Source organism: Geotrypetes seraphini, chromosome 6, assembly GCF_902459505.1.
Source record: "Geotrypetes seraphini chromosome 6, aGeoSer1.1, whole genome shotgun sequence".
NCBI lineage: Eukaryota > Metazoa > Chordata > Amphibia > Gymnophiona > Dermophiidae > Geotrypetes > Geotrypetes seraphini.
Genome location: NC_047089.1, coordinates 132,368,597 through 132,395,567, shown reverse-complemented (window position 1 = coordinate 132,395,567; position 26,971 = coordinate 132,368,597). Strand labels below are relative to the sequence as shown.

The 26,971-nt window shown below is 44.0% G+C and overlaps 1 protein-coding gene across 10 annotated transcripts in view; it reads left to right on the top strand.

Moving 5' to 3' along the window:
- Nucleotides 1-26,971, top strand: part of MBNL2 (muscleblind like splicing regulator 2) — a 334,741-nt gene that overhangs the window by 71,871 nt on the left and 235,899 nt on the right. For all 10 annotated transcript variants that reach the window (XM_033948336.1, XM_033948337.1, XM_033948342.1 and 7 more), the window contains exon 3: nucleotides 8,675-9,458. In XM_033948336.1, the coding sequence (XP_033804227.1) occupies nucleotides 9,285-9,458 (174 nt within the window). In that variant the 5' untranslated portion in view covers nucleotides 8,675-9,284. The remainder of the gene's footprint in view (nucleotides 1-8,674; nucleotides 9,459-26,971) is intronic.

Here is a 26,971-nt window from a genome sequence, read left to right as displayed (position 1 = left end):
AATAATCTGTATAAAATTTTAAGACATTAAGGGGGGGAGGGGTGGGTATTTTTGATTATAATTGAAACAAATCATTTTCATAAATAAATAAGGGAGGGGGTAATATTTTATATTATGATGATCAATTATAGGATTTCAAGTGTATTTGAATGCTTAATTGATAAATGTCAATATTGTACTTGATTTAAGATTTGAAATGAATAAAGATTAAAAAAAAAAAGACCTTTGAAATCAAAATGATAAAATATTTTGATACCCACTAGATAGGACTTAACAAAGATCTTAGGCCCCGATTTACTAAAGTCAGTGATCGTCACTAAACCTGTTTTCACAACCCAATTCACAAAACGGCCAAACGCGTGTTTTTCCCTTCGATCATCCATTTTCCGATCCGGCCATACAAATTAGGAAAACCCCATGCAAAATAGCCAAGAGATTGATTCACTTACATTTGCTTGGCTATTTTGCGTTGGGTTTTATGATCCTAAAACCCGACTGCTTTAGACTTGTCGATAACTGTGTTACTACCAGGTCTGCCTGGTTTTTTTTTTTTCTTTTTCTTTTTTCCATGGCACAGATATTTTGCATGTATTACACATGCAAAATATCTGTGCCATAAAAAAATGAAAAAAAATCCCCCACCGCTCGCAATAGCCCTCCCTCAACGACCCCTGATAATCATGCGCCCCCCCCCCAACACACGGTGACCCACAAATGACAGGAGGGATGCTCACCCCCTCTTGCCATGACTCCCACCGGCTCACCTGCTTCCCAGAAAAAATCGGCAGGAGGCATGGCCACTCCCTCCTGCCACAACTCCCGCTAGCCCACCCGCTTCCCTGAAAAACGGGCAGGAGGGATGCCCACTCCATCCTGCCATCGCCCCCCCCTGCACTGAACCCCCTGCACTGAAATGGCAGGAGGGATGACCACTCCCCCCTGTCACTACAATGCCCCCGCCCCTGTGTCCATACCTTTTGCGTTGGGAGCAGGAGGACCTGCAAACACCTCCTGCTCTGCACGGGGAGGGGCTTAAGGCCCTGATTGGCTCAGATGCCTCAGGCCACTCCCAAGGAAGGAGCATGAGGCATCTGAGCCAATCAGGGACTTCTGAGGTGGGGCTTAAGGCCCAGTGGTGTAGCAGACCGGGCGGAGGAGCAGGAGGTGTTTGCAGTTCCTCCTTCTCCCAATGCAAAAGGTATGGACACCAGGGAGGGGAGGGGGTGTTGCGGTTGCAGGAAGGAATGGGCATCCCTCCTGCCATTTCGGCGTGGGAGGGTGATGGCAGGAGAAAGATGGCAAGAGTATTTAAGTTTGGCGCAGGGGGAAGAGGAGTGTTGGGTGGCAGGAGGAAGTGGACATCCCTCCTGCCATTTTTAGGGGGAAACAGGTGGGAGTCGTGGCATGAGGGAGTGGGCATCCCTCCTGCTAGCTTTTTCAGGGGAGTGGGCGGGCGGAGGAACGGTCACTTGGGGATAGGGATGGGCGATTTGTTGTCTTTTTTAATGGGACAGATGGTGCGCGTTTAAGGCGCGCAGAACATCTGTCACATTTTTTAAAAAGCAGAAGCCCTGACAGCAGTGACAGGAGGCTGCTTCTTTTGTCACTACTGTCAGGGCTCTGCACCTCCTTAGAGACCCCTTAAAAAAAACCATCAGATTACTTTTTACGTTCCTCTCCCACCCAGAGGCCCCCAAGAGGGATACATTCTCCTGAGTATAGGCAATGTCACAGCCTTGTAATCAAATAAGTGTGTTCTGTGCCTTCTGAGATGGGAAGTTTTGAATCAATTCCATAATATTAATTTGCTTTTTTGTTTGGGCTAATTTGTGTTCTGTCTGTATATCATTCCAAGATCAATTAGCTGTATGTTTTTTTTTCTTTTGGCCTTAGTGAAGTGCAGGTTTTTTTTAAGCTTTAATCTAGAGAAGCTAAATGCTCCTTTTGCAACCATTACTGGAAGAGCTGAAAGTATATGCAGAACAGAGCAGTGGAAGCATTTGGAAAGATGATGGGTAATTTTATTTTTGATGCATGTACTCCAGAACATCCACTGGAGTTCTGTCTGTCAGTACATTTTGGAAAGCGTCCTATGTATACAAGTTATTTGCATTGATGTCACATGACTCTCCATTGGAGAGTTCTTTCTCAGGTTTGCCATACTTTTGTTGAAAGATTTCAAAGGACAGTCTTGTGGCGGTGTGGAATATTTATCACATCATTCCAAGGTGAAAATGCCATTGTTCACTATCTTGATTGTTTTTTCAGAGCTGCAATAATTGTTCACTAGCTTGATTGCAACATGAAGACCTCTAATCATTCACTTTACCAGATAAAACTGTGGGTTTCAAATTCACTGCATATGTTCTCTAATAGGGGCGTCTAGTGCCTCATAATCAAAGTATGTCTTATTATGGTGATACCTTTACTTGTTTATCTAGGAAATTATCATCACTATCAATGTTTCTGTCAAATTGTTTGCATTTTCAGCACGTTTTCAAATTCCTTATCAGAATGGTAATTTTGGAGGAATGATTTATTTTAAATCCATATAGCTGCCTCGATTGTGTTATTGCTCCAGAAATATCAATATCAAATCTCTGGAGTATCTCGTGAGAAATATTTCTATTAGAATATCATATCTAATGACTAGAATATTTATACTTTTACATGACCTGGGTGTCGGTGTTTTCTAGGGTAAGATTTGTGTAGAGTATGGACAGACTTGTGATCTAGGTATGTACCAATATATAGGATAGATTTACACCTGTTCAAGTGCTTGATAGAGAAAAAAGAAGTTTATAAATATACCCCATGATGCTGCTGAAAATTCACATATAAGAGCTTTATATGTTTAATGGTTAGCGTGTGGGCATTAGTATGCGCTGGCCAATTAGCACAGGACCCCTTACCACCTACAAAATAAGTGACACTAAGGGCTCACACATTAATGGCCACATGCTAATTTTGAAAATAGCACCTGGCTATTAAGAGGGAAATCCAAATTGCGGCCATTTTAGAACTTTGCTAATAAGTGGCCTGAGCACTTGGGTAGCCCAGGTGCTAAAAATAATGCAGGCCACTTTGTAGCACAACTTAGTATAAGGGCCTCTACATTTGTTTTTGAAATAGTTCTTAGGATTTTGGTCTTATATGACAGATAAGATATAGCTGAATTGTTGCTTTTAGTGCAAAAGGCATGAGTCTTGAGTTAGTGGGTTATTCACCTCTAGTTGTGAGTTGTATAGAAGGAATCATCTACCGTATTTTCACGGATATAACGCGCACCCGTGTAAAACGCGCACATGGGTATAGCGCGCAGAAACCACACTTGTATGTACGGAAACTTTTGTATACAGCGCTCATGGGTATACCGCGCATGCTGCCCGACTCTCCTCTGGCCACCCCGACTCTCCTTTCGCCCTCCCCGACTCTCCTCTGGTTGCCCCGACTCACCGTTCACCCGCCCTGACTTTCGGTGCACTGCCCCGCCTCTCCGTGCGCTGTCCCGACTCTCCGTTCACCTGCCCTGACTTTCCGTGCACTGCCCCGCCTCTCCGTGCGCTGTCCCGACACTACATTACGGGCAGGAGGGATCCCAGGCCCTCCTGCCCTCGACACAAACCCCCCTCCCCCCCAACGACCGCCCCCCCCAAGAACCTCCGACCGCCCCCCCAGCCGACCCGCGATCCCCCTGGCGACCCCCACGACCCCCCCACCCCCCTTCCCCGTACCTTTGGTAGTTGGCCGGACAGACGGGAGCCAAACCCACCTGTCCGGCAGGCAGCCAACGAAGGAATGAGGCCGGATTGGCCCATCCATCCTAAAGCTCCGCCTACTGGTGGGGCCTAAGGCGCGTGGGCCAATCAGAATAGGCCCTGGAGCCTTAGGTCCCACCTGGGGGCGTGGCCTGAGGCACATGGTCGGGTTGGGCCCATGTGCCTCAGGCCGCGCCCCCAGGTGGGACCTAAGGCTCCAGGGCCTATTCTGATTGGCCCACGCGCCTTAGGCCCCACCAGTAGGCGGAGCTTTAGGATGGATGGGCCAATCCGGCCTCATTCCTTAGTTGGCTGCCTGCCGGACAGGCGGGTTTGGCTCCCGTCTGTCCGGCCAACTACCAAAGGTACGGGGAAGGGGGGTGGGGGGGTCATGGGGGTCGCTAAGGGGATCGCGGGTCAGCTGGGGGGGCGGTCGGAGGTTCTTGGGGGGGGCGGTCGTTGGGGGGGAGGGGGGTTTGCGTCGAGGGCAGGAGGGCCTGGGATCCCTCCTGCCCGTAATGTAGTGCGAGGTGGGGGTAGGGGGGTCGCCGTGGCCAGGAGGGTTTGGGCTCCCTCCTGGCCCGATATTGTCGGGGAGTCGGCGGTCCTTCGGGGTGGGGGTGCGAGCGGTGGGGGTGTGAGCGTCCTTCCGGATGATGAATCGGGCGTCGGGCGGGGTGTGAAATATGTAAAAAAAATTTTGTATACCGCGCTCAGGCATATAACGCGCGAAGGGTATGCGCGGTACGTAAAAACGCGTATAACGCGCGCGTTATATCCGCGAAAATACGGTACATTTTTTTCTCTCTCTCTCTCTCTGCTCCGCTTCCTGCCTCACAGCGCTGTGCTGTAGCTCCTCAGTTTTTCCTTCTACTGAGAGTTGGAAGGTATCTTTCTGATCTGCTCTGATTCTTTATTATTTTCAGGTTTTTAAGGCTTCTCGGTTCTCCAGAGGTCCCCAGGGTTACTAGGGCAACTCTGCCTGGAAGAAGACACAGACTCTCTGGATCAGAAGTCTGTAGCTGGAAGGACAGGTCTAGAGAATGACACCGGAGCAAATTTGTCCCCGTCCCCATGGGATCTATATCCATCCTCATCCCGTCCCTGTGAGTTCTGTCCTTGTCTCTATCCCTACCCCATCCCTGCAAGCTCTGTCCTCATCTGCGCAAGTCTCAAACAGGGACAGAACTCATGGAGACGGGATAGGGATAGAGATAGATCCCACGGGGAGGACTTTATTGGGTGCTGGCTGCATCCCCACCCCCATGAAGATCCATGTGAAGCTGTAGGGGTTTGGGTTCTTAGGCTCTCTCTCAGGGTCTGACTGGCAGTTCATAGACACAAGCATTTGTATTATGATTACATGCTTGTCTGAGGCAGGATTCTTCTCCATATCCCAGCTGCTGTTTCAACTGGTGCAAGCACAGCACCAGTATAATTGTGAGTACAGTACAGTCTATTGAAGTCTATGGAAGAAACCAGGGGAGGTCTTAGATTACAGTTTTGGTGATTTCTGAGGCTTGGTATAGGGTCCTGTACCTCCAAAAATCCCTTCCTTGAATTCTTTGAACTTTGATTCAGCTCTCCCGGACTGTTATTTGGTGCCAAAATGCTGCCACGGTGGCCAGCTTGGATTTTCTAATTTGATTTTAAAAGCCTCTGTCTGCCTCAAAAATACCTCAATTAAAATTGATTGAGATTGACTCTTCAGGCTGTTTTATCCCTGATTTATGTCAGATGGCTTATTGCGCTGGATGGCCAGATGAGTAGCATCTCTGTGAGGGGTGGGGGTGGAGTGGGAATTCTGGGGTGTCTCTGGTCTCTCTAGGGCGATGCAGTCGTAGATGGCTTATTGTGGGGTCAGAAATCCCGCCTAGAAACCCCAAATAGCAACTCAACATCTGTGGCACAATGCAAATGCACTAATGCTTCTGGCCCTATGAGGAGACAGGGAGAGTCCCTGCAGATGTCCTTGGGGCATCCTGTTCAAGGCTGTACCTCTGATTTTGTTTGAATTATGTTTAAAGCCTATGTGGCTTATAGGGGTATAGCTGTACCCTCTGGGGTCACGCCAGCTATTGCGCATTGGAATTTGCCCTTGCAGAGTGTAGTACCACCTTGGAAGGTTCACCATCCTTCCCTCCCAACCGATCTCCGCCGATTGCGACCATAAAAAGCTTGCTGCATAGGAGCATTGGGCTAACGGCACTCACAGGCTGCTTCGCGGCCTTCTCGCTGGGGTCATCAGTACACAGACGGCCCCAGCGAGAAGGCTGCGAAGCAGCCTGCGAGTGCTGCTGGCCCGACGCTCCTCTGTAGCAAGGTATTTATGGTCGGGGTCAGCAGGGATCGGTTGGGAGGGAAAGATGGAGGGTCAGGGTGGTTTCGGTGCAAGGCGGGGGCGTTGGAAGCACAGCTTTTTTTTTTTAGTATTTTCTAAAAACATATAGATGCCTACATGTATTTATAAAATAGAGACCTTCTTGCCATGGTTTAAAGTTACCTTCATTTGTGGTGAGAAGTTCAGGAGCAGCTCTGAAACTTTCTTCTGTGCCATGTGCAGTGTCAGTAGAATCTATTTCAGAAGTAAATTGGGATATTTCTTATAATAAATTCTAGCATGGTCTGTCTAAGTGGCCAGACCTTTGTTTTCCTTTGTCTAACATTTAAGGCAGTCCACCACTGTTATTCTTTACAAAACCATCAATTGCCAAGTTAACAAGAAGAGCTATTAAAATATTTTTTTAAATACTTAAGATGTTTACAACTTCTAACAGACTCACTTCCTGGATTTCAATTCTTTTGGTTCCTGTATGATCACATGGTTTTTGTATATTCCTTGTGTGCCACTAAATTGTTAACCAATGTATATTGTTCCCCTGCCCCCCCCCAAAAAAAAAAAAGTGGTATCCACTGTTATGAAAATGTTAAATAAAGCTGCCATAGCTAGCTGGTTGACATAAAAAAAAAAAAAAAAAGGAAGCACAGCTGCCTTCAACTAGGGCTTATTTTTGGGGGTAGGGCTTATATTAAGACCTACCCTGAAAATCATGCTAGGGCTTATTTTCAGGATAGGTCTTATTTTTGGGGAGATACGATGGAATGTAGCACAGGTCTGTATTTTGTCTATTCCATTTGATATTGTCAGCATTGTATTGTTAGAGTTACGATTAATTGGGATGAGTAAAAGAATATCATTTGCTTATGAAAATATGCATTTGTTGTTGTTGAATTTGATGTGAGCTCATGAAAAGGTTATAAAGGACTAAGGTAATAGTGATCCTTGTGGTATGCCACAGAATGCTTGCCAGTTTTTTGAAAGCACTTCGTCTTTGTAGACAAGATATTGTCTTTTTTTGTAGGAAGTGTATAAACAATGATGGGTCAAATTTTAGAAAATGTCAATTAAGGAGCCAAGAGGTATAATTTTAAAAATTATTTTTGAGGTAGTTTTAAGTACCAAAGAAGTGAGCACAACTCCCCAGTGATCATTTGTGCAGATTCTAGGTAAAAATGAATTTATCTCAGACTTGTATTTGACTTGGATCAGATGTAAATACTGATGTCTAGATTTAAAAAAAAATATGCTTGTATTTTTGATGTAAAATTGAAAATACGTGAATACATTTCTGGCCCATTCAAAACATGGCCACAGAATTCCTTCTTGAAACATTTAAATAAGAGCTTTCTAAAATCACTATTTAAAGATTTTCAGGCATGTACTTGAGTAAAGACAGGAAGTCTTTCAAAATGACCTCCTAAGCCTACTGCAGTTTGTTACTAAAAAAAAAATCTGTCTCTTGAAATTAGTTACAATAATAAGTTTTTGACAAATGTCTTAGGCAGAAGAACAGTAATTATAGGTTATTGTGATAGTAGCTTTCTCATTTTTTATTAAACACCAGATTTATTAATAGTATTTTTTAAAAGTAGGTTATGGATTACAAAAGTAGAGAACAGCTACCATGTTAGCTTTGCAAAATAACAGTTGGTGAAAAGAAAACTAATGATGGATTTGGTGGACCTAATGGAGTGCAATTTATACTAACTGTCTAAGGCAGTGTATCGCAAACTGTGTGCCGCGGCAAGATTCCAGGTGTGCTGTGAGACACTGGGGAGGAGGAGAGGCGCCGGCGCTAGCTGATTAGCTACAGAACGTGCCTCTCGTGGTGAGAGGCACGTTCTTTAGGCAGTGAGCCACTGCCTCTCCTCCTTCCAGGCGCCTCTTCTCTTCCACTGGCGACTCAGGGTCCCATCTGGAGGGTCTTTGCGCATGCATGGATGTCAACATAATGACAACACAAGTGCATAATGACATCACACATGCACATGACATCATTGCGTTGATGTCCGCTCATTTCCAGATGTCCTTGAGCCATGGCCCCCAGTTTAGTGTGCTGCAGCTTCGGAAAGTTTGTGAGACACTGGTATAAGGTATAAGAAGGGCCATATTTATACCTCACTAAGGCCCCCTTATACAAAGTGGTACTAGCGAGTGCCATGTGGCAAAAGCCCTTTAAGTCCTTATGGGTTTTGGGGCATTTACCATTCCGGGCCATGCTAAAATGCTTTGTAAAAGGGAGCCTAAATAATAAAATCTACAAGATTGAATATGTAATTAATTGGAACTCATGACTTTAATGCATTGTTTTGGAGACTTAACCCATTCGACTGAATTGTTTCAGCACCAGAATGCCTAATTATTGCACATGCCACATTAATCTGTTTCTGAATCAGTCTCAGGTTTTTGGATCATTGCCTAGAGAGCATTGCTGCAGCTTTTTTCTGTTGGTTATTCTTTTCTCATGCATGACCTCACGAGGGAGGTTAACTTTATTTAGTCTGTACTTGTTTATTTGCAGTGCAACTTCCAAGTAAAGTTGAATGCAAATTGATACTTATTCTTTTCCTTTCAGGTTCAACATTGTATAAAGGTCCTATTTGAAGCCACGCTTATTGGAAATGCCTGCTGCTCCCCTCAGTCTCTGTCAATTAGACCATGAACTGGCTTGATGTGTGGCAGAAGATACCTTAGTGCTTTGCTGAGAATTTGATGTGCTAACGTTAAAATAAGAAGAAAAAATTCCTGTCACAAGGGAAACTGCTGATATGCAAAGAGCTGATTGTGGAGTTTGCAATTTTCCAATCAGTATTGGAAAACAGTCTGCAAATAATTTAATATTTTGTCAAAGAGTGCCATGCAAAGAAGAAATTTTATTTAAAAGAGTCATATCAGTAAAACAATCAGGGGATACAGATATCTTAACATCCTGGGATCCAATTTAGCATTTTTCCTCTTTTATATATAGAAAATTCTTCAAACGGGATATATTGATTGATGAGTTGGTAGGTGATAAATTGTCTTTTGCTGCTTTGTCTATATTGGACTCCATTTAGCAATTATCCTTCTGTGCTGCCACTAAAAGCATTCATTGTTGCTCAACAACAGCCTTTTAAAGTTGGGCTCTTGAGATAAGACAGCTGACTTAAAAACGAATCATACAGTTGCTGAATTTGGTTTTAAGTATGGCTTTGAACATTGCTCCTGTACGAGATACAAAATGGCTGACACTGGAAGTATGCAGACAGTTTCAGAGGGGAACTTGTTCTCGCTCTGATGAAGAATGCAAATTTGCACATCCACCAAAAAGTTGTCAGGTTGAAAATGGGCGAGTTATTGCTTGCTTCGATTCTCTTAAGGTAAGGCACACATTTCATTCTATTAACAGAATAAAGATTAAGCTTGACAAACTCCTTTCTGTGAAAAGTTTTCCCATTTCCCTCACCCCACGTTTTGAACTGGCTTAAACAATTAGAGAGACAGTGCCTTTTGTCCAGTGTTAGCATATTATTTCAGTCCTAATGGAATCTGGGCACTATAAGAGATGCCCTTCAAAATGTATCCCAGAGTAAAAGCATTTTAAGAATCTCATTCCTATCCTAGGTAATAGAAAGATGCCCAGGGTATAGCTTTCAGAGGATTCTATATGAGCAAAGCTAGGGTTGCCATATGTCCGGATGGATTTACCTGTACATGTCCTCTTTTTAGAGGACTGTCTGGGTGTCTGGATATATTTAGAAAACCCAGCATTTCATCCAAGCTTTGGACAGCCCTGGCTCTGTCAGAGCTCAAGGCTGCATCTGGAGGGCCTCTGAGCATACATGGATGTGATACGATGATGTCACATGCATGCGTGTGATGCCATTGCATCACAAATGCACATGCTCAGAGGCCTTCCAGATCAGCCCTGAGCTCTGGGAAGAAGAGATGAGGTTTGTGTGGGGGTGGAATGGGGCCACATGTCCTCTTTTTTTCCATAAAAAATACTGTAAAGAAGTTCCCTTTGAAAATTGTTTGGACAGCAAATGTAAGCATGAAGTTTTCAGTTGAAATTCATATACCTGCTATTTGAAGGTTAAGCTCACATATTTTGCAGAAGCAAAGTGTGTGGATTAAGAAAACTGGCTAGATGATTTTTTGTTAAGAGAAAAATTTGGAGCAGTTTCCCTTTAAAATTGCATTGCAAGCATGTAGGTCTATAAGCTTCCTTAAACAGGTTTAACATTTAAGGGTAATTCTGCACAGGTTGTCTAAAGCATGTGCGCTATGTGCAAATTTTATAATGGAATTTATGCATGTAATTGTTGCTATATAATTCTAGCATACGTTTACATTTATGTGCTTAACTTTATATGCATTTTATTGAAAGAAACAATATATACTATATCACCCACCCATATACTTAACTAGTCTATTTCATCAATATTCTATATCAAAGGTGGAGATAGAGCCTCAGAGTTAGAGTGGCTGTATTTTTATGTATTTGAATCACAACTCATTCGTAAATTTCAATTATAGGCCACACCACCAGCCACCCTCATTAAAACCCATTACTTTTTTATCATTTTATCATTGTATCATTTTCATCTTTTGTTACTTTTTAGAATTTTTTATTATTGTACTGTATAGTGGATACTTTTTTATCCCTTAACTATAACTACCGTTTTAAAACTCCTAAATAAATACTTTAAAAAGTTTTTTCTTGATCTGTGTATAAGAAGGTTGATGTCCTTATTTCCTATAGCCAGTTCATAAAACTAATGTCCATATTCCTTATAGATAAGTTCATAGATTTTCTTGATCGCTCTTAATCTTCTTTACAGAGGCTAATGTAGAAATTCTTTTATCATATACTCATAAGTGTAGCTATTGCAAAAACTGGCGGTGGCGTCTTTTTAACCGCATTGAATAGAATGACATCAGACTAATCAGAACCTGCCTATTATGTTTTAATAACGGTAGTTATAGTTAAGGGATAAAAAAGTGGGTATACAATAATAAAAAATTCTAAAAATTAATAAAAGAAGAAAATGATAAAATGATAATGGGTTTTAATGAGGGTGGCTGGTGGTGTGGCCTATGATTGAAATTTAAGAGTGAGTTGTGATTCAAGTACATAAAAATACAGCCACTCTAACTCTGAGGTTCTCTCGCCATCTTTGATATAGAATATTGATGAAAACGACTAGTTAAATATATAGGTGGGTGATATAGTATATATTGTTTCTTTCAATAAAATTGATATTTTTAGTGGCAAATTCATTGAAAATATATTAATTTTTAGTAACTTTATATGCAACCACGAACGCCTTATTGGTATGCTGATGTAAATGAATATGCCTACCTGCTGTCAGTTATGCGCATAATTGATAGTATTCTATAACCTTAGGGATCAATATTCATCCACAGTGTTTTTCCCAGATATTCATGAAGACCTGTGTGGGCTTCAGCTTTGAATATCTGGTTATTTGTAAGCCAATTAACACGTAGTCACTTAAGTTGATATTCATCACTTAGATGGCTTTGAGTTAGCGCATAAAAATAGGACGGACTTTTATGCGGTCCCACTCATGAGGTAAACCTGGCTGCTAAAGGGCTATCAGATTTTAAGCAGTCGTGGGCTGATTCCAGCCCTGGAACATCCCCAACATAGCTGGATTTGTATTTGGCGCTAACCGTGAGAATCAGTAGCACTCAGCCAGTTAAGTGCCACTGTATATTTCTGCTAAATATTAGCAGCTAGCCCGACCAAGTGATTTAACCTGTCAGTGACCAGCTAAATTGCTTTGAATATAGGGCTCTTAGGGGCTGCTTCTATATATGTCACATAAAAAATCGGCACCGGCAAGTGTGGGGCTAAGCACAATTCTATAAAAGTTAGGCACACTATATAGAATTACTCTTAGTGCTGCCTAAGCAGTGTTAAACATCACTAGGCTTCCTAACTTTTAGGCCAAGGTATTTCTTGGCCTAAATGCCTGCATCTAAGTTAGGCACACATTGGCCTAATCATGCAATAACTCAAAGAAACGCTCGTGATCCGCCTCTAACCAGGTCCACTTTTAGATAGGTGCTTTGGACAAGGCACCTAAGTTTTATAGCATCGCACCTAGCTCAGAAAGGTGGCATCTCCAATCCCATTACCAAGTTAGACGCATGTCAGTTAAATCCAATTAATATCAATTATGAGGTGTTTAGTGCCAGTTATTGGTGCCGATTAAGCCTATTAATCAATTAAGTTAGGCACCTACATCGGTTAGGCACACTGATGTAGGCACCTAGCTCTAGGTGAACTTTTTAGAATTTGCCCCTTAGTGCACAACTGCTGCCCATACATTTCCTATTTCCACAACCCCTAGCAGTTGCATGTTAAGGGATTTACCTGCTAAGATTATGGAATAACTAGTGTTTTAGCCCGTTACATTAGTTACAGTAATGGGTGCTAGAATAGCCCCTGACTCTGACCCCACCCATGCCCTGTCTCTATCATGCCCGGACCCTGCCTCCCACTGATCCCAGTCTTATCACATCACCTTTCACCATTTCCTTTGTACCCTTTTGGCTCTCCTGACATGATTTTTACTTACCCGAGGCGGCAGCAGCAGTCCTGACGTCCCAACCTTTCTTCCCTCAGTGCCCCAAAGCAGCAGTAGTCCTACCATTTCCATCTCTCCCTTCCCCCTTTCACATCCTCTACCATCGCTCTCTGACCCTGTTCCACCTCTTTTGCCATCTTTCCCTTTCCTGTCCCCCTCTGCCCTTCCCCAAGACCATCTCTCTCTCCTGCCCCCTCCACACTCCCTGAAGTCTATCTCTCCCTATCCCCTACCATCTCTCCTGGTCCCCCTAGTAGCCCCTCTATCCTTCTCATCCATCTGTCTCTATCTCTCTCTCCTCACCTCCTGCCTCTGCGGAGCTTTCGGAGCTCCTTCTCGTCCTCCTCCAGCCAGGCTTCAGCCAACAGCCACCACGGCCTGCAGCTGCCGACATCCGCCTCAGGGGATTCTCGCGCATGCGCACTCCTACCTGCGGTGCCCTACAGCGCACGGAAAATGGGAGCACAGAGGTGGGAGTGCGCATGCGCGGCTTAGGGTTTTATTATATTAGATGACTAAGGCCTAGATGCACTAAAGTCAGCGATTGTCTAACGATCGTCACTAAACTGGATTTGACAGGTTTAGAGACAATCGCATTTGCTGACCTAATGCAGAAAATGGCTCACCATGTGGTTTTTCTGCATGATCGCTCATTCTCCGATCCGGCCATGCAAATAAGGAAATTAATATTGAAATGCTAAGTAAACTAGCTCAGCGATTGATGCTCTAATATCGCTTTGTGATGCACAAAGCCAAAAAAAAGAACAATTTTAGCCATCTGAAAAAGTGACTGGTCAAGACCAGTCACTTACATGTCTTGCCAATAGTTCAGCCCTGAAATTAATATATTTATAACTGGCACTGGGTCCCCCCACTCTCCACACAAGAGAAAACTGTCAGGAGGTATGCCCGCTTCCTCCCACCAATGGAGGCCCCCCTGCGCAAATGAAAAATGGCAGGAGTGATGCCCACTCCTTCCTTCGCATGGAGGTCCCCCTCCCCTCCCCCCCCAAAAGGCAGGATGGTTGCCCACACATACCCTCCTGCCCCAGATGCTCCCACGACACCCTCTCCCATACCTTTGTGAGACATTGGATTGGCAGACCTCAGAGCAGGAGGAACCGAGTATCCCTCCTGCCTTTAACTACTTACAGAGGTGGGGGGTGGGGGGAGGTTTGGCATCACTCCTGCCTTTTTTTATTGGGAAAGGGGGGAGGAGATGGCTTTGGGGGTGCTTGGCGTGGGGGGGCCTCCTTTGGCAGGAAGGAGTTGGAATCCCTCCTGCCATTTTTGCTGTCTTGGGAGGTGGGGATGGAATTCACCTGGCAGGAGGGAGTGGGCATCCCTCCTGCCAATTTGTGCTGCCGTGGGGGGGTGTCTCCTGCTGTCAGTTTGGGGAGGGGGCATGACATTTGTTTTATTGGGAAAGATATTGTGCGTGAGAATGTAACACATGCACAACATCTGTGCCATTAAAAAAGAAAAGATCTCCAACAGCTGAGGGGCTTCCCCAAACCGGACGGGGGTTACCACGAACTTCCATACAAATAATTTGCATGGAGGTTTGTTGGTGCACCAATCACTGTTACATTACATTAGTGATTTCTATTCCGCCATTACCTTGCGGTTCAAGGCAGATTACATAAGATTTCTCAGGAGGTTACAAGAATTGTAACTTTACATAAGAATTGTCATAAGAATTGCATAGGAATTACATAAGAATTTACGGGAACTTGATGTGATACATGTTGGGTAATTAGAAACATTTTAGATTTGAAAGGGGTAGAGAGTGTGGTAGGTGGAGATTGGGAAGGAACTGGTCGTGTTAAATAGGTTTTATGTATTTTTTGAAGAGTAGGGTTTTAGTTTGGTTGGACAAAAAAATCGGCCAACAGCGATTCACACAGTCTTAACAACCGTGTTTTGTGTATCTAGCCCTAAGTGCAGTTACATATGTAAATACAAACTAGTGCATATTTTCACCAGTCAGTTCCAGTTATAGCCAGTTGTTGGTAGGTAGTACCAATTAACACCTAATTTAGCTAAGTTAGGTGTGTAACTGGCACTATTCTATAAATGCAAGTTTTTAAACTAAACACAAAAATGTGCGCACAAGGTTATAAACTAAGGAGGTTAACTCTTAGGAGTCTGTTTACTAAGCATCATAACTGTGTGATGTGGGAATTAGTGTGCAACAACTGTGAGGTCCTGTACTAATAGCTAAAGTAGTACAATAGCTGTTAAGGTGCATCAAATTCTACATTATAGGAAAAGGGAGAGGGATGATATATTGTGGGAACTTGTACCATTTTCTTCTTTCTGAATCTTCATTAAAGAGTTCCTTTTTCCAACTTTGCTTCAGATTAGATGGTTGTCAGGTCACTACTGATGAAGCAGGAAATATCATTTTCAGTGACTCTTTCTCCAGGTGTGGAGGGACATAATCGAAAGGGACATCTAAGTCCGTTTATGTCCATCTCGCAAGTCGTCCAAAGTAAAAAACAGTTTAAGACACATTTTCGAAAGATACTTCCAACTTTTTTTTGTTTCGAAAATCGTCTAATTATACGTCCTGTCAATCTGATCATCCAAGCCGCTAAATCGTCCATCTTTATACCACATGTCCGTCCAACTTTCCGTCCAAGTCTAAAATGTCTAGAACAAACCCTGTTGGATGTGGGAGGGGTCTGCAAAGTGATGGACTTCACACCCAGACATGCCACCTAAATAATGTGGTACGTTACAGGGCACTGCTGTGAACTTCACAAAAAGGGTGCCATGTCTTCTCCTCACTACAACTCCCTTATAGGTCATGGTGAGCCCCCCCACCCCAAACCACCTCCAGAATCCCCTAGACCCACTTATCTACCACCCCAATAGCCCTTATGGCTGCATGAGCCACTTATATGCCAGTAAAAAAAGGGTTTTGGGGGTGTATAGAGCAGTGCACATGTTTAAGTATCAATGCAGTGATTACAGGGGCTTATGGGCATGGGTCCTCCTCTCTATGGGTCTCTAACCCACTCCCAAGATGACTTAAGCTGCCTCTGTGCTGGACGACTAGGCTTTCCTGTGCCAGGCGGCCAGGTGATGATGGTCTGGAGGCTGAATTTTAAAGTTGTGATTAAAATGTTTATGGGGGTGGGGGGATCGGTGATCACTGGGGTAGTGTATGGGGGTCAGTCTTATGTGTTTGCAGTGCTTATCTGGTGACTTTAGGTGGGTTTCTGTGACTTAGACCATGTTTTACATGGTCTAAGTCACAACGTCCAAGTTCCGTCTAGGCTCTGTTGTTAAACTTTCAGTTATACATGCTGTACGACTAAATCTAAGCCAGCCCACATCCCGCCCAACTCCCGCCCTCGACACTCTTCTTGAAACGCCTCGTTTAGCTTTGGTCATTCAGCGGCACTATGAAGGCCTAGGTCTTTTTAAAATACGTACAAAACCCGGTTTTATTATCGGCACGTTTTTATTATTGGACGTTTTTGAGAAATGTTCGTCCAAGTGGCGACTTAGGCTGGTTTTTGGACGTTTTTCACCATGGTGTCTCTAGGTCTTTTATGACTTTTTTTTCCAGAGTAGGATTGCATGTCAATACAAGGGGTGCTCTCTCTTTGGTTTTCTCTTCTTCTTTCTATTGTAATAGGTTGGACCTGGTTGTTAATCTTGGAGTTGATCTGGGAGCTATAGCCTTTTTGTTCAAAATATTCCTCCCCTTCTCTATGGATGGAGCATATTTTTTGTTATTGTGTGACTTGGCAGTGTAGAATGGACTGTTCTGCAGATGATGTGTGGAAGCATATATTCAATTTTCAAAATCTTTTTATTGTGATTTTTTTACAATAGCTAAAGAAATACATTATACAGTAAATATAATACAAACAAGAACAGAGACGCATCCTCCAAGGGGGGCCTGGTGCCATAGCCCAGGTTATTGACACTATAGCTTTTCTCAGTCAGATCCAGCATCTTTCCCTCCCTTCCATCCCCTTCCCTCCCTAATCTTCTAGTTACCTCAGAGACTTTGGTTGGCAGGCAGCAGCAATCAAGAGAGATTCTGCTCTGCTGGCCATGGGTCCTACTTCCTGCCTAACCGGAAATGGGAAGTTAATTCACAGGAGGTACGATGTGGCAGGAAGAACCTCTGGCCGGCAGAGCAGTCTCTTTTGATTGTTGCTGTCTGCCAGCCAGTGACTTTACTTTTGACTGATGATGCAGCAGGAGAAACATAGAAACATAGAAGATGACGGCAGAAAAGGGCTACAGCCCATCAAGTCTGCCCACTCTGCTTACCCACCCCCTGTCTATGCCCTAATGACCCAATTTCCTTATCTTGACACTCGTAGGGATCCCACATGGTTATCCCATTTATTCTTAAAGTCTGGCACGCTGTCTGCCTCGATCACCTGCACTGGAAGCTTGTTCCAATGATCAACCACTCTCTCTGTGAAGAAATACTTTCTGGTGTCGCCATGAAATTTTCCGCCCCTGAGTTTGAGCGGGTGCCCTCTTGTGGCCGAGGGTCCCTTGAGAAAGAAAATATCATCTTCCACTTCGACACATCCCGTGAGGTACTTAAATGTTTTGATCATGTCTCCCCTCTCCCTACGTGTAGAGCTGCAATTTGTTCAGTCTCTCTTCGTACGAGAGACCCTTGAGCCCCGAGATCATCCTGGTGGCCGTCCGCTGAACCGATTCAATTCTGCGCACATCTTTACTGTAATGTGGCCTCCAGAATTGCACACAGTACTCCAGATGAGGTCTCACCATGGCCCTGTACAACGGCATTATGACTTCAGGCTTTCGGCTGACGAAACTTCTATTGATACAACACAATATCTGCCTTGCCTTAGATGAAGCCTTCTCCACTTGATTGGCAGTTTTCATGTCTCCACTGATGATTACTCCTAAATCTCGTTCTGCTGAAGTCCTAGTTAAAGTTTCTCCGTTCAAGAAGTTCGTCCTGCATGGATTTCCGCTTCCGAGGTGCATGACCTTGCATTTCTTAGCATTGAAGCCTAGCTGCCAGGTTGAGGACCAACTTTCCAATGTAAGCAGGTCCTGCGCCATATAATTCTGTAAACTGCATTCACTTACTATATTACATAGTTTGGCGTCATCGGCGAATAGTGTTATTTTACCTTGAAGCCCTTGAGTCAGATCCCCTATGAATATGTTGAAAAGGAGTGGACCCAGGACCGAGCCCTGCGGCACTCCACTGGTCACCTCTGATGTTTTAGAGAGGGTACCATTAACCACCACCCTCTGAAGTCTGCCACTCAGCCAATCATTGACCCATGCAGTTAGTGTCTCTCCTAACCCCATCGATTCCATCTTGCTTAGCAGCCTGCGGTGTGGGACACTGTCAAAAGCTTTACTGAAGTCCAGGTACACGACGTCCAAAGACTCTCCCAAGTCCAACTTTCTTGTTACCCAGTCAAAGAAGCTGATGAGATTGGATTGGCAGGACCTACCCTTGGTGAATCCATGCTGACTAGGATCCCGAAGATTCCCTTCATTCAAGATCATGTCCAATTTGCTTTTAATTAGTGTTTCCATGAGTTTGCACACTATTGATGTGAGACTCACCGGTCTATAATTCGCAGCCTCTGCCCTGCAACCCTTTTTATGCAGAGGAACGACATTAGCTAATTTCCAGTCCAGGGGAACTTTCCCCTTACTTAGGGAGAGATTTAATAGCTCAGCCAACGGTTTCGCCAGGACATCGCTCAATTCTCTGAGCACTCTTGGGTGCAAATTGTTTGGTCCCATGGCTTTGTTCACCTTCAGTCTTGCCAGTTCACTGTAAACTTCACCTGGTGTGAACTCAAAATTCTGAAACGGGTCTTCTGTGCTTTGTGTTGCCTTCAACTGCGGACCGTGTCCCGGTGCCTCACAGGTGAAGACTGAGCAGAAATATTCATTCAGTAGTTCGGCTTTATCGGAATCTGCTTCCACATAACTTCCGTCCGGTCTTCTAAGGCGTACTATCCCACCTGTGTTCCTTTTTCTGTCACTAATATACTTGAAGAAGGATTTGTCCCCCTTTTTAATGTTTTTTGCCAGAATTTCTTCTACTCGAAGTTTTGCCTCCCTAACTGCCATTTTGACCGCTGTAGACCTGGTCCTATATTCTACCTTTGCCTCTCTTTTCTCCGTGCGCTTGTAGGAGAGAAACTCTTTTTTCTTCTCCTTAATGAGATGCGAGATCTCCGTGGTGAACCATTGGGGTTTATTGTTTCTTTGTCGTTTATTTACTGATTTTATGAAGCGGCTAGTTGCTTCATGTATGGTTGATTTCAGTGTTAACCACTTAGCTTCTACATCATCGGTCTCCGCTTGGTCCTGCAGCGTCCGATGGACGAAATCTCCCATGTGTGCGAAGTCTGTGCCCCGGAAATTGAGTACCTTTGTTTTCGTGTTTGATCTAGGGTTGAACCATACTATGTTGTGGTCGCTGGAGGCTAGCGTATCTCCTACTGAGACCTCTGAGATGCTTTCCCCGTTGGTGAGTACCAGGTCGAGGATCGCCTGGGCCCTAGTGGGCTCCGTTACCATTTGTTTGAGACGTGCTCCCTTTATGGAGGTTAAGAGCCTCCTGCTACCGCTGGTTGTCGCTGAAAATGAGTTCCAGTCTGCATCAGGCATATTGAAGTCCCCTAGCAGTACAGCTTCTCCTCGTAGAGTGATATTCTCTATGTCTTCAATTAATTCTGCGTCCATGTCTTCCAGTTGTCTTGGGGGTCTGTATACCACACCTAGATACAGGCATTTTTCTCTGCCTCTTGCCAGGTTTACCCAGAGGGACTCCCCGGTGTACTTGACATCGGAGGAGGAGACAGCAGAGGTGGTAGTGAGGCAATGGCGGCAGGGCCCTTAAGATTGTTTGCCTCAGGCCCAGATTTAGCCCTTGGTGGCCCAGTGAGAGCCCTTTTCTGCATATGAAATATTCTTCACACAGAAAATATGTTATAAAATCACCCCTTATGTGGGTGTTTTAGGACTGTATCCTCTCTTATTCTGCCTCTCATTTTCAGGGTCAAAATATGTACACATTCAGAATTGCATAGGGTCTGGATACATTCAGAAATTAGAAGGGCCAGCAACTTTAAATATGGTGACTTATATTTGCTTGCAGGATTGTACAAGGCAGTAGCACAAACTGTAAAGGAATTCAGTGTTTACTGTGATACTCTCAGTGAAAATACTCTCTAGCAAGTGCAGTATGAAAAATTCATGAATTCAGCGGTAATGAATGGAAACAGCTTGACTCCTTGCAGCTGTGCTGTTGTTCTTGTTACTGTTCATTCAGGTTCCCTGCTGGTACCGACTTCATGTGAAAAAAATAGAGTTTTGGAAAACTGGGTCAGAGATGAGTTGTTGGTCCAGTTTATCAATGTTTCTTCTCTAAATTTTTAGAGAAATCCTTTGATAAAGCCTTCTTACATGTCAAAATGAAAATTCTTTCTCTTTTAGATACCATGCTCTTATTTTTGCCAGGGAGGTCACACAAAACTCCAGTATCAAACATGTCCATTTTCAAAACTGCAAAACGTCTATCTTGGTTTTTTTTAAAATGGCCATTTTTCAGATGTTTGCTTATCTGTTTGAACCATTTTTGAAAATATACATCCAAAAGAAAAGCACACAAAACAAGTCATTGGGATGTAAGAGGAGCCAGCATTTGTACTAGACTGGCCACACAGACATCCCAGCAGAACAGTGGGACACTTTAGGGGCACCTTTTATGTGCAGTGAACTTCACATAAAAGGTCCCAGCTACACATCTCACCATATACTGTATGGTGAGCCATCGAAACCCCACCCAAAACTGACTGGACATAACTGTACACCACTACAATAGTCCTTAGACTTGCAGGTGTCACCTATATGATGGTCCAGTCGGTTTTGGGTGAGATTTGGTGAGCTGTCATGCTCCATCACAGTTGTAACAATAGTGGGATAGGGCCCTTGGTCCCCTTCTCTGTAGCCCACTGCACTGACCACCAGGCTACTCCAGAGATCTGTTTGCTGCACTATTATGACTGCCCATAACATCTAAAGTTGTCATACAGGCAGGTATGGACTGTTTCATTTGCATCTTTGGGGGGGGGGGAGATGGGGGAGTCAGTGACCACTGGGGAAGAAGCCATTCTTTCATCCCTCCAGTGGTCACCTTTTTGGCACTTATACATTGTTAAAACAGGTCTAGTTCCAGGCATCTAAACTGTGCCCTTAATGAATTCTAAAATGTTTGATTATGGCAGAAAAAATGTCCAGGTCATAAGCCTGTTCTAGTCCTACCCATATCACACCTCTAACACTCTCCCTTGAGATTTAGATGAACTACAGATGAACAGCATAGAATTTGTCTAGAACAGTTTTCTTCAACCGCTGGTCCGTGGACCAGTGCTGATCCGCAGAAATTTTCTGCTGGTCCACAGGGCTAGCACGTCCATCGGGCCGGCTCCCTGAGTGCTGCAGTGCAGTGCACAAAGCCACAGAAATATCAAGTCGTACGCATTTGACTCCTTCACACTCACACGCCGAACATCCTTCTTCACATGCATTCGGGGATTGGGGTCACCTCTCCCGTGGTTTTCCATCCTTTGGGCATTCCTTGGTCCAGCATGCTTTTCTCTCTGCCCCCCATTCACGATCCCGCATAATCTCTCTCAAACCCCAACTTCTCCCCTTTAGGTCAGGCCCCCCCCCCCGACGCAATTTGTCTATCTCAGCCACGTTCTGTCCTGCCGGACACAGGAAATTGCGTTAGGGGACGGGACGCTGGGCAAGGAAAAAGCATTGTGTTAGAGGAGGTTGGGATGCTGGTGTAAGAAAGCTCTTGGGTGAACTCAAACAACTTGAGTAGGAGGAGTTTGAAAGAATGAGGGGGAAATGCTGGATTAGGACTTGGGGTTTGGACTATGAGAGAAATAGTGGGGGAAGAGAACCTGAAAATGATGGATAGATGCTGGACTGGGAATTGGGGCTTGTGCTTGAGGAAGAGGGAGCAATAGCAAAAGGGTTGGAAGGGATCAAGTTTGAGCTGCTGAGTGTCCTCTTCAGGTTTGCTTTTCACCACACTTGGGGGCCCTTTTAACAAACTGCGGTAAAAAGTGGCCACTTTTACCCTGGGATAAAATGATTATTTTCCCCATTAATGGTCATGTACTTATTTTCTTATGTGGCCATTAGCATGGGATGAGCTCCTACTGCTACACATAGATGGTAGGAGCTCGGGTAAGCATAGGCTAATCGCTTAGTACGTGACTATGTAGCCATACTAAGCCAGTAGTGCAGAACTCTCCACCCTTAGACCTAATCCCAGGGCAAAAAAAAATGATTAGGACATTCAGAAAGTGCACACACCTGAAAATTACTGTGGGATGTCTCAGCGCACCCTGCAGGAAATTATTTTGTTTTTGCTACAGTAAGCACACTGGTTTATGAAAAGGGCCTCTTGGAGCTTCTGAGATCTTGAACTGCTTTAATCTCCTTTAGCTCCTATATTGGGGATGGCTTGGAGTTGCTTGGAGGAAGGACACAGGACCTGTCTGTAGGGCTGGATGTCTGATAAGTTCTGATCCAGGGCATCAGAACACAGGCAAGGTCAGCACACAGGTAGTTTTCTGAGTCAGGCCAGGTCGGCACACTGACCTAGGCCCTGTGTACGGATCTAGGCCCTGTGTACGGATCTAAGCCTGTGTTTGGATCTGAGACCCTGTTTCTCATTCCCTCTCCCTCCTGCACCTTGTGACAGAATGCTGAGGCATTTCACCTTCCTTCCTGTCACATATTAACCTGACACACATTTACCCTTATTCCTTATCTTGTTTAAGCATCCCTTATATGGGCAACAATCAGACTTTGCCTGAGCAGGCCTTGACTTAAGGCTAATCAAGAAAGCTTAAGGAGTATGCATTATAACCTTTGGACTGTCCCTTGCTATAGTAAGATTTGAGACATATCAGAAATGTACACATTGGGAATCACTTTATTATTAACCATTATATGTATTCAGATGTCACGTGAGATAGTAACTTTGAGAAGCACATGAAATATGTAAACAATGAATTACTTTGGCCTAATCCTCACTGTAAATGCATTATGAAATTATAACCTTGTAGAGCATTAGCTAAGTAATTAATGGAGCTATGATTCTCAATTAAAGGGGAAGAGACCATCCATTTAGGTCACTTCATCCCACTCTGAGCCTTGTGTGTGCAGCATCATTCCTACACCTATCCTTGGAAATAAATGAGGAAAGAGTTTAGGGCAACGTCAGAAGCAAAGCTTCCACGTGCGAGGAGCCACTGCCCACAGCCCTCAGAGAGCTGGTGACGAAAGGTGGGTGATCATCGTTCAATCAGAGGTCGAGGCCTACCTGACCGAGCCAGGTGCGAAGGCTCATTTGACCCACACGCGTTCCCCTCGCCATTTCAAAGCCCGAAGAGCCATTTTCTTTTTGGAAGGGGCCAGACTGGACACGGCCCCAGAAGTTCCTGGGAGACAGCTCTGCCCCTCCCCCAGTATGGAGCAAAAAGCTTGACTGTGGCCAGGGAGGTTGACTGTGGCCATTGGGTTTAGCCCCCCCCCCCCACTCGCACCCTTGATCCCAAAAACATTGGCTTTTTAAATTGTTCATCGCTTAGAAAATTTGTATAAGCGATTCATCAAAAGGTAATAAAATTTGAAACTTGAAACTTGACCACGGCTTTCTGAGTTTTGTCCAGGCCAGGTGCAGATAGCGAAGGGATGGAAGGGCCTTTGGGGGCTCAGGTTGATTTCCCGAACGTGATGATGTTTCCCTGAAAACTAAGGGGAGAGCGGGTTGACGCTAGCATTTACCGGGTACATTTTACCCAGGATAATTGGACTATAGATTGGATTTATGAGCTGATTACACCTTGGACAAGACAGAAGACAAGGCACAGCATGGAGGGAGAGAGACACCAACGGTAGGGGGAATGCTTTTATTATTTTTATTTAGTGATTGATTTGTCTGTTCAGGAAGAAATGCATTTGTTTCTTTCCCTCTGCGGTTGTACTGCTTGCAGAGTCTTGCATCTTAGGGTTTGTTTGTACATATTAGTACTTTTAGTTTTTGGTCCTGCATTTGCATGGGGTTATCTGTTTTCTGGTAGGAATGAATGTTGAAAAGCATACAGTGTGCTTTGTGTATTTTAATTTTATGGTTAACCATTATGTGTTGTTAATACAATTATATTGTGTGTATATATGAAAAATGAATGGAAAAAATGGTACAATTAGTACTATTATGGGGGCGGGGTCTGGGGTGGAGATGGGCACGACTAAGCACAGTGTTCAACTGCTGGTCCGTGGACCGGTGCCGGTCTACAAAGTAATTATTTTATTTCTGCCAGCCCATAGGTGTCAAAAGGTTGAAGAACATTGGTCTAGAAAATAGGTTTCAAAAATAGTGAATTAGAAGGGTTTAGTGAGAAAAATGTCCATCTTCTACTTTTTAGGCCTTTTTTTAAAATGAGCCTCATAGTATATCTGATAGCCACTATAATACCACTAACTAAAATATAAAAAAATTTACTGAATGGTTTATTTTTCAAATAATCTATAAACATTTCAATTATATTTCAAAAAAATCTGTTGAGAGAAAAGGTACCAAAAGTGGGGTTACAAATAACAGATTCCCAGATCTCTCTCTCTCTCCCTTTCCACCCGAGATATCACCTAAAATCCAAGTAAAAGTCTCAGCCTCTCTGGATGATATTGCTGACTGGATGTCCTGCTGCCACCTGGAATTACCGTGTATCAAAATATATCTAGACGGTTTACAATCAATAAGAATATTTAAAAACAGAAATAAAAATGGCAACCACATGACAATTGAAAAAGTGTGGAAGACAGGGGTGAAGTTACAGATACCAATCAAGACTAAGATGATAGGGGGGGAGTACAAGAGGTGGTAAAAAATACAGCGAGTTACTTTATGGAGAGGGTGGTGGATGCCTGGAATGTGCTCCCTAGAGAGGTGGTGGAGAGGAAAATGGTGACGGAGTTCAAAGAAGCGTGGGATGAACACAGAGGATCTAGAATCAGAAAATAATTGTAAATATTGAAGAACTAAGGGCAGTACTGAGCAGACTTGCACGGTATGTGTCTGTATATGACCTTTTGGTTGAGGATGGGCTGGAGTGAGCTTTGACAGAGACTTGAGCAGTTGGAGCCCAAGCACAGTACCGGGTAAAGCTTTGGATTCTTGCCCAGAAATAGCTAAGAAGAAAAAAATAAAATAAAATTTTAAATTGAATGGACTGGATGGACCATTTGGGTCTTTATCTGTTGTCATCCACTATATTACTAAAATAAAAAATAAAAAGATGGAGGGGGATGGATAGAACATTAGGAGGCAATTCGCTTCAAAAGAAGTGTTTGGTGTTGAAAAACCTGAATTAGATATTATTCCAGGGGGAAGAGAAGGGCTCCAAGATTGGGTATTGTAAGTGTCCTTGAACAAAAACCTACCTGACTGGGTGTGCCCTGAGAACAGGATTGAGAAAAACTGACCTAGACATGAAGTGAAGCTGCAAGTGGGGAAACTGAAAAGCAATATCAGGATTTTTTTTTCCATAGAGAGAGTGTAGATGCCTGTAATGCTTTCCGTATGAGGTGGTGGTAATGAAAACGATGTTGAAATTCAAAAAGACATGGGATCTATACAGAGAATCTCTGTATAGGAAGAGGATGGAATACAAATATAGAGTATTTCTACTCAATTAAAATATAAATGACTCACAGAAAGAGAGAGAAAGACAAAAAGGGTAGTCCAGGGCGCAGCGAGGGAGATTAGCATCCAGGGCCACACCATGCGCCCATCCACTTTTCCCTGAGTGCCCCACCCCCACCCCCCCAGTACCTCTTGAAATGTTCACCGGCACGAGCAGCATCTTCCACAAACTGTTCATGACGGCCACAGCTCTCTTCTGACGTCAGTCATGTCTTGGTCCCGTGATCAGGAGGTGATGTCAGAAGGGAGCTGAGGCTGGCACAAGCAGCAAGTGGAAGATGCTTGTGCCGGCGAATGTTTAAGGAAGTACATGGGAGGGTGAGGGGTGGAGAGGCATCTGCGCCCCTCGCGAAGATGGCGTCTTAGGGGGAGGGTCCTTAGAGTGGGAAGACTTGTTAGGCCAGCGGCCCTTTTCTGCTGTCATATTCTATGTTTCTATGGTGTACAACATAACATATTAAAACAGATCAAGGAACTCCATATTTACCATATTACTATTACTTCTATATAATAAGTACTGGCTAGTTATAATGGCTGAATTTAGAACATACAAAAAGGGACAGAAACCCCACGCAAAGTCAAATACCAAAGAACAAGTGGGGAATGGGATAGACTACATCAACCTGGATTAGACACTCTTTATGCAAATCAACTTAAAATGTAATACATCTAAAAGTGCAATACATTTAAAATCACATGAAACGTCTAAAAAGTTCTGTACAGGTTGATGCCGTCTATCCCACTCCCCACTTGTTCTTTGGTAGCTAGAATGGCTTCCATACATATTGCTTAGCACTAATAACAAAATCTTTACCCCAGAATTTTTTCAGTAGATCCCCTTGGTTGGCATATTTAGACATTTGCTTTAAATTTACCATGTATACTCTAATATAAACTGAGATTTTGGGCCATAACCTCCCAAAAAGTCCAAAAATGGGGTCTTTGTTTATATTTGAGCCTCCATTCAGTTATTTCCGTTTCTTATGCTACCCTCACCCACCCTACCATGGTTACCAGCATTTCTTCCTCTAACCACCCCACTCCCACACACTCCGCGGTCTCCGGGACTCTGCTTGCAGTGCTTACCTCCTTCAGCAGCCACTGATAAAGCTATGTGGTGGTCTGGTGCAGGACCTTGAGTATTTACACATCCTCAAGGCCTGCTGGCTTCTACCCTTTCCAGAGAGCAGGAGCCAACAGACCTTAAGCATGTACAGATGCTCAAGACCCTGCACTGGCCTATTGCATAACTTTGTTTATTAGTGTTTGCCAAAGAAGGTGAGAACTACAAGCAAAGTCCCAATAACCATGGGGAGGGCAGAGGAAAAATGGTGATTACCTATGGGGGTGTGTGGTATAAGAAATGTTAGTAATTGTGGGGAGGGTGTGTGTGGAGAAAGAAATGCCATTCTTCAAGGGAGAATATAAACCCCCTGGTTTATATTTGTTTTCCCCCTATTTGGGGGGAAAACTGTTATCTTGGTTTATATTTGAGTAGGTTTAT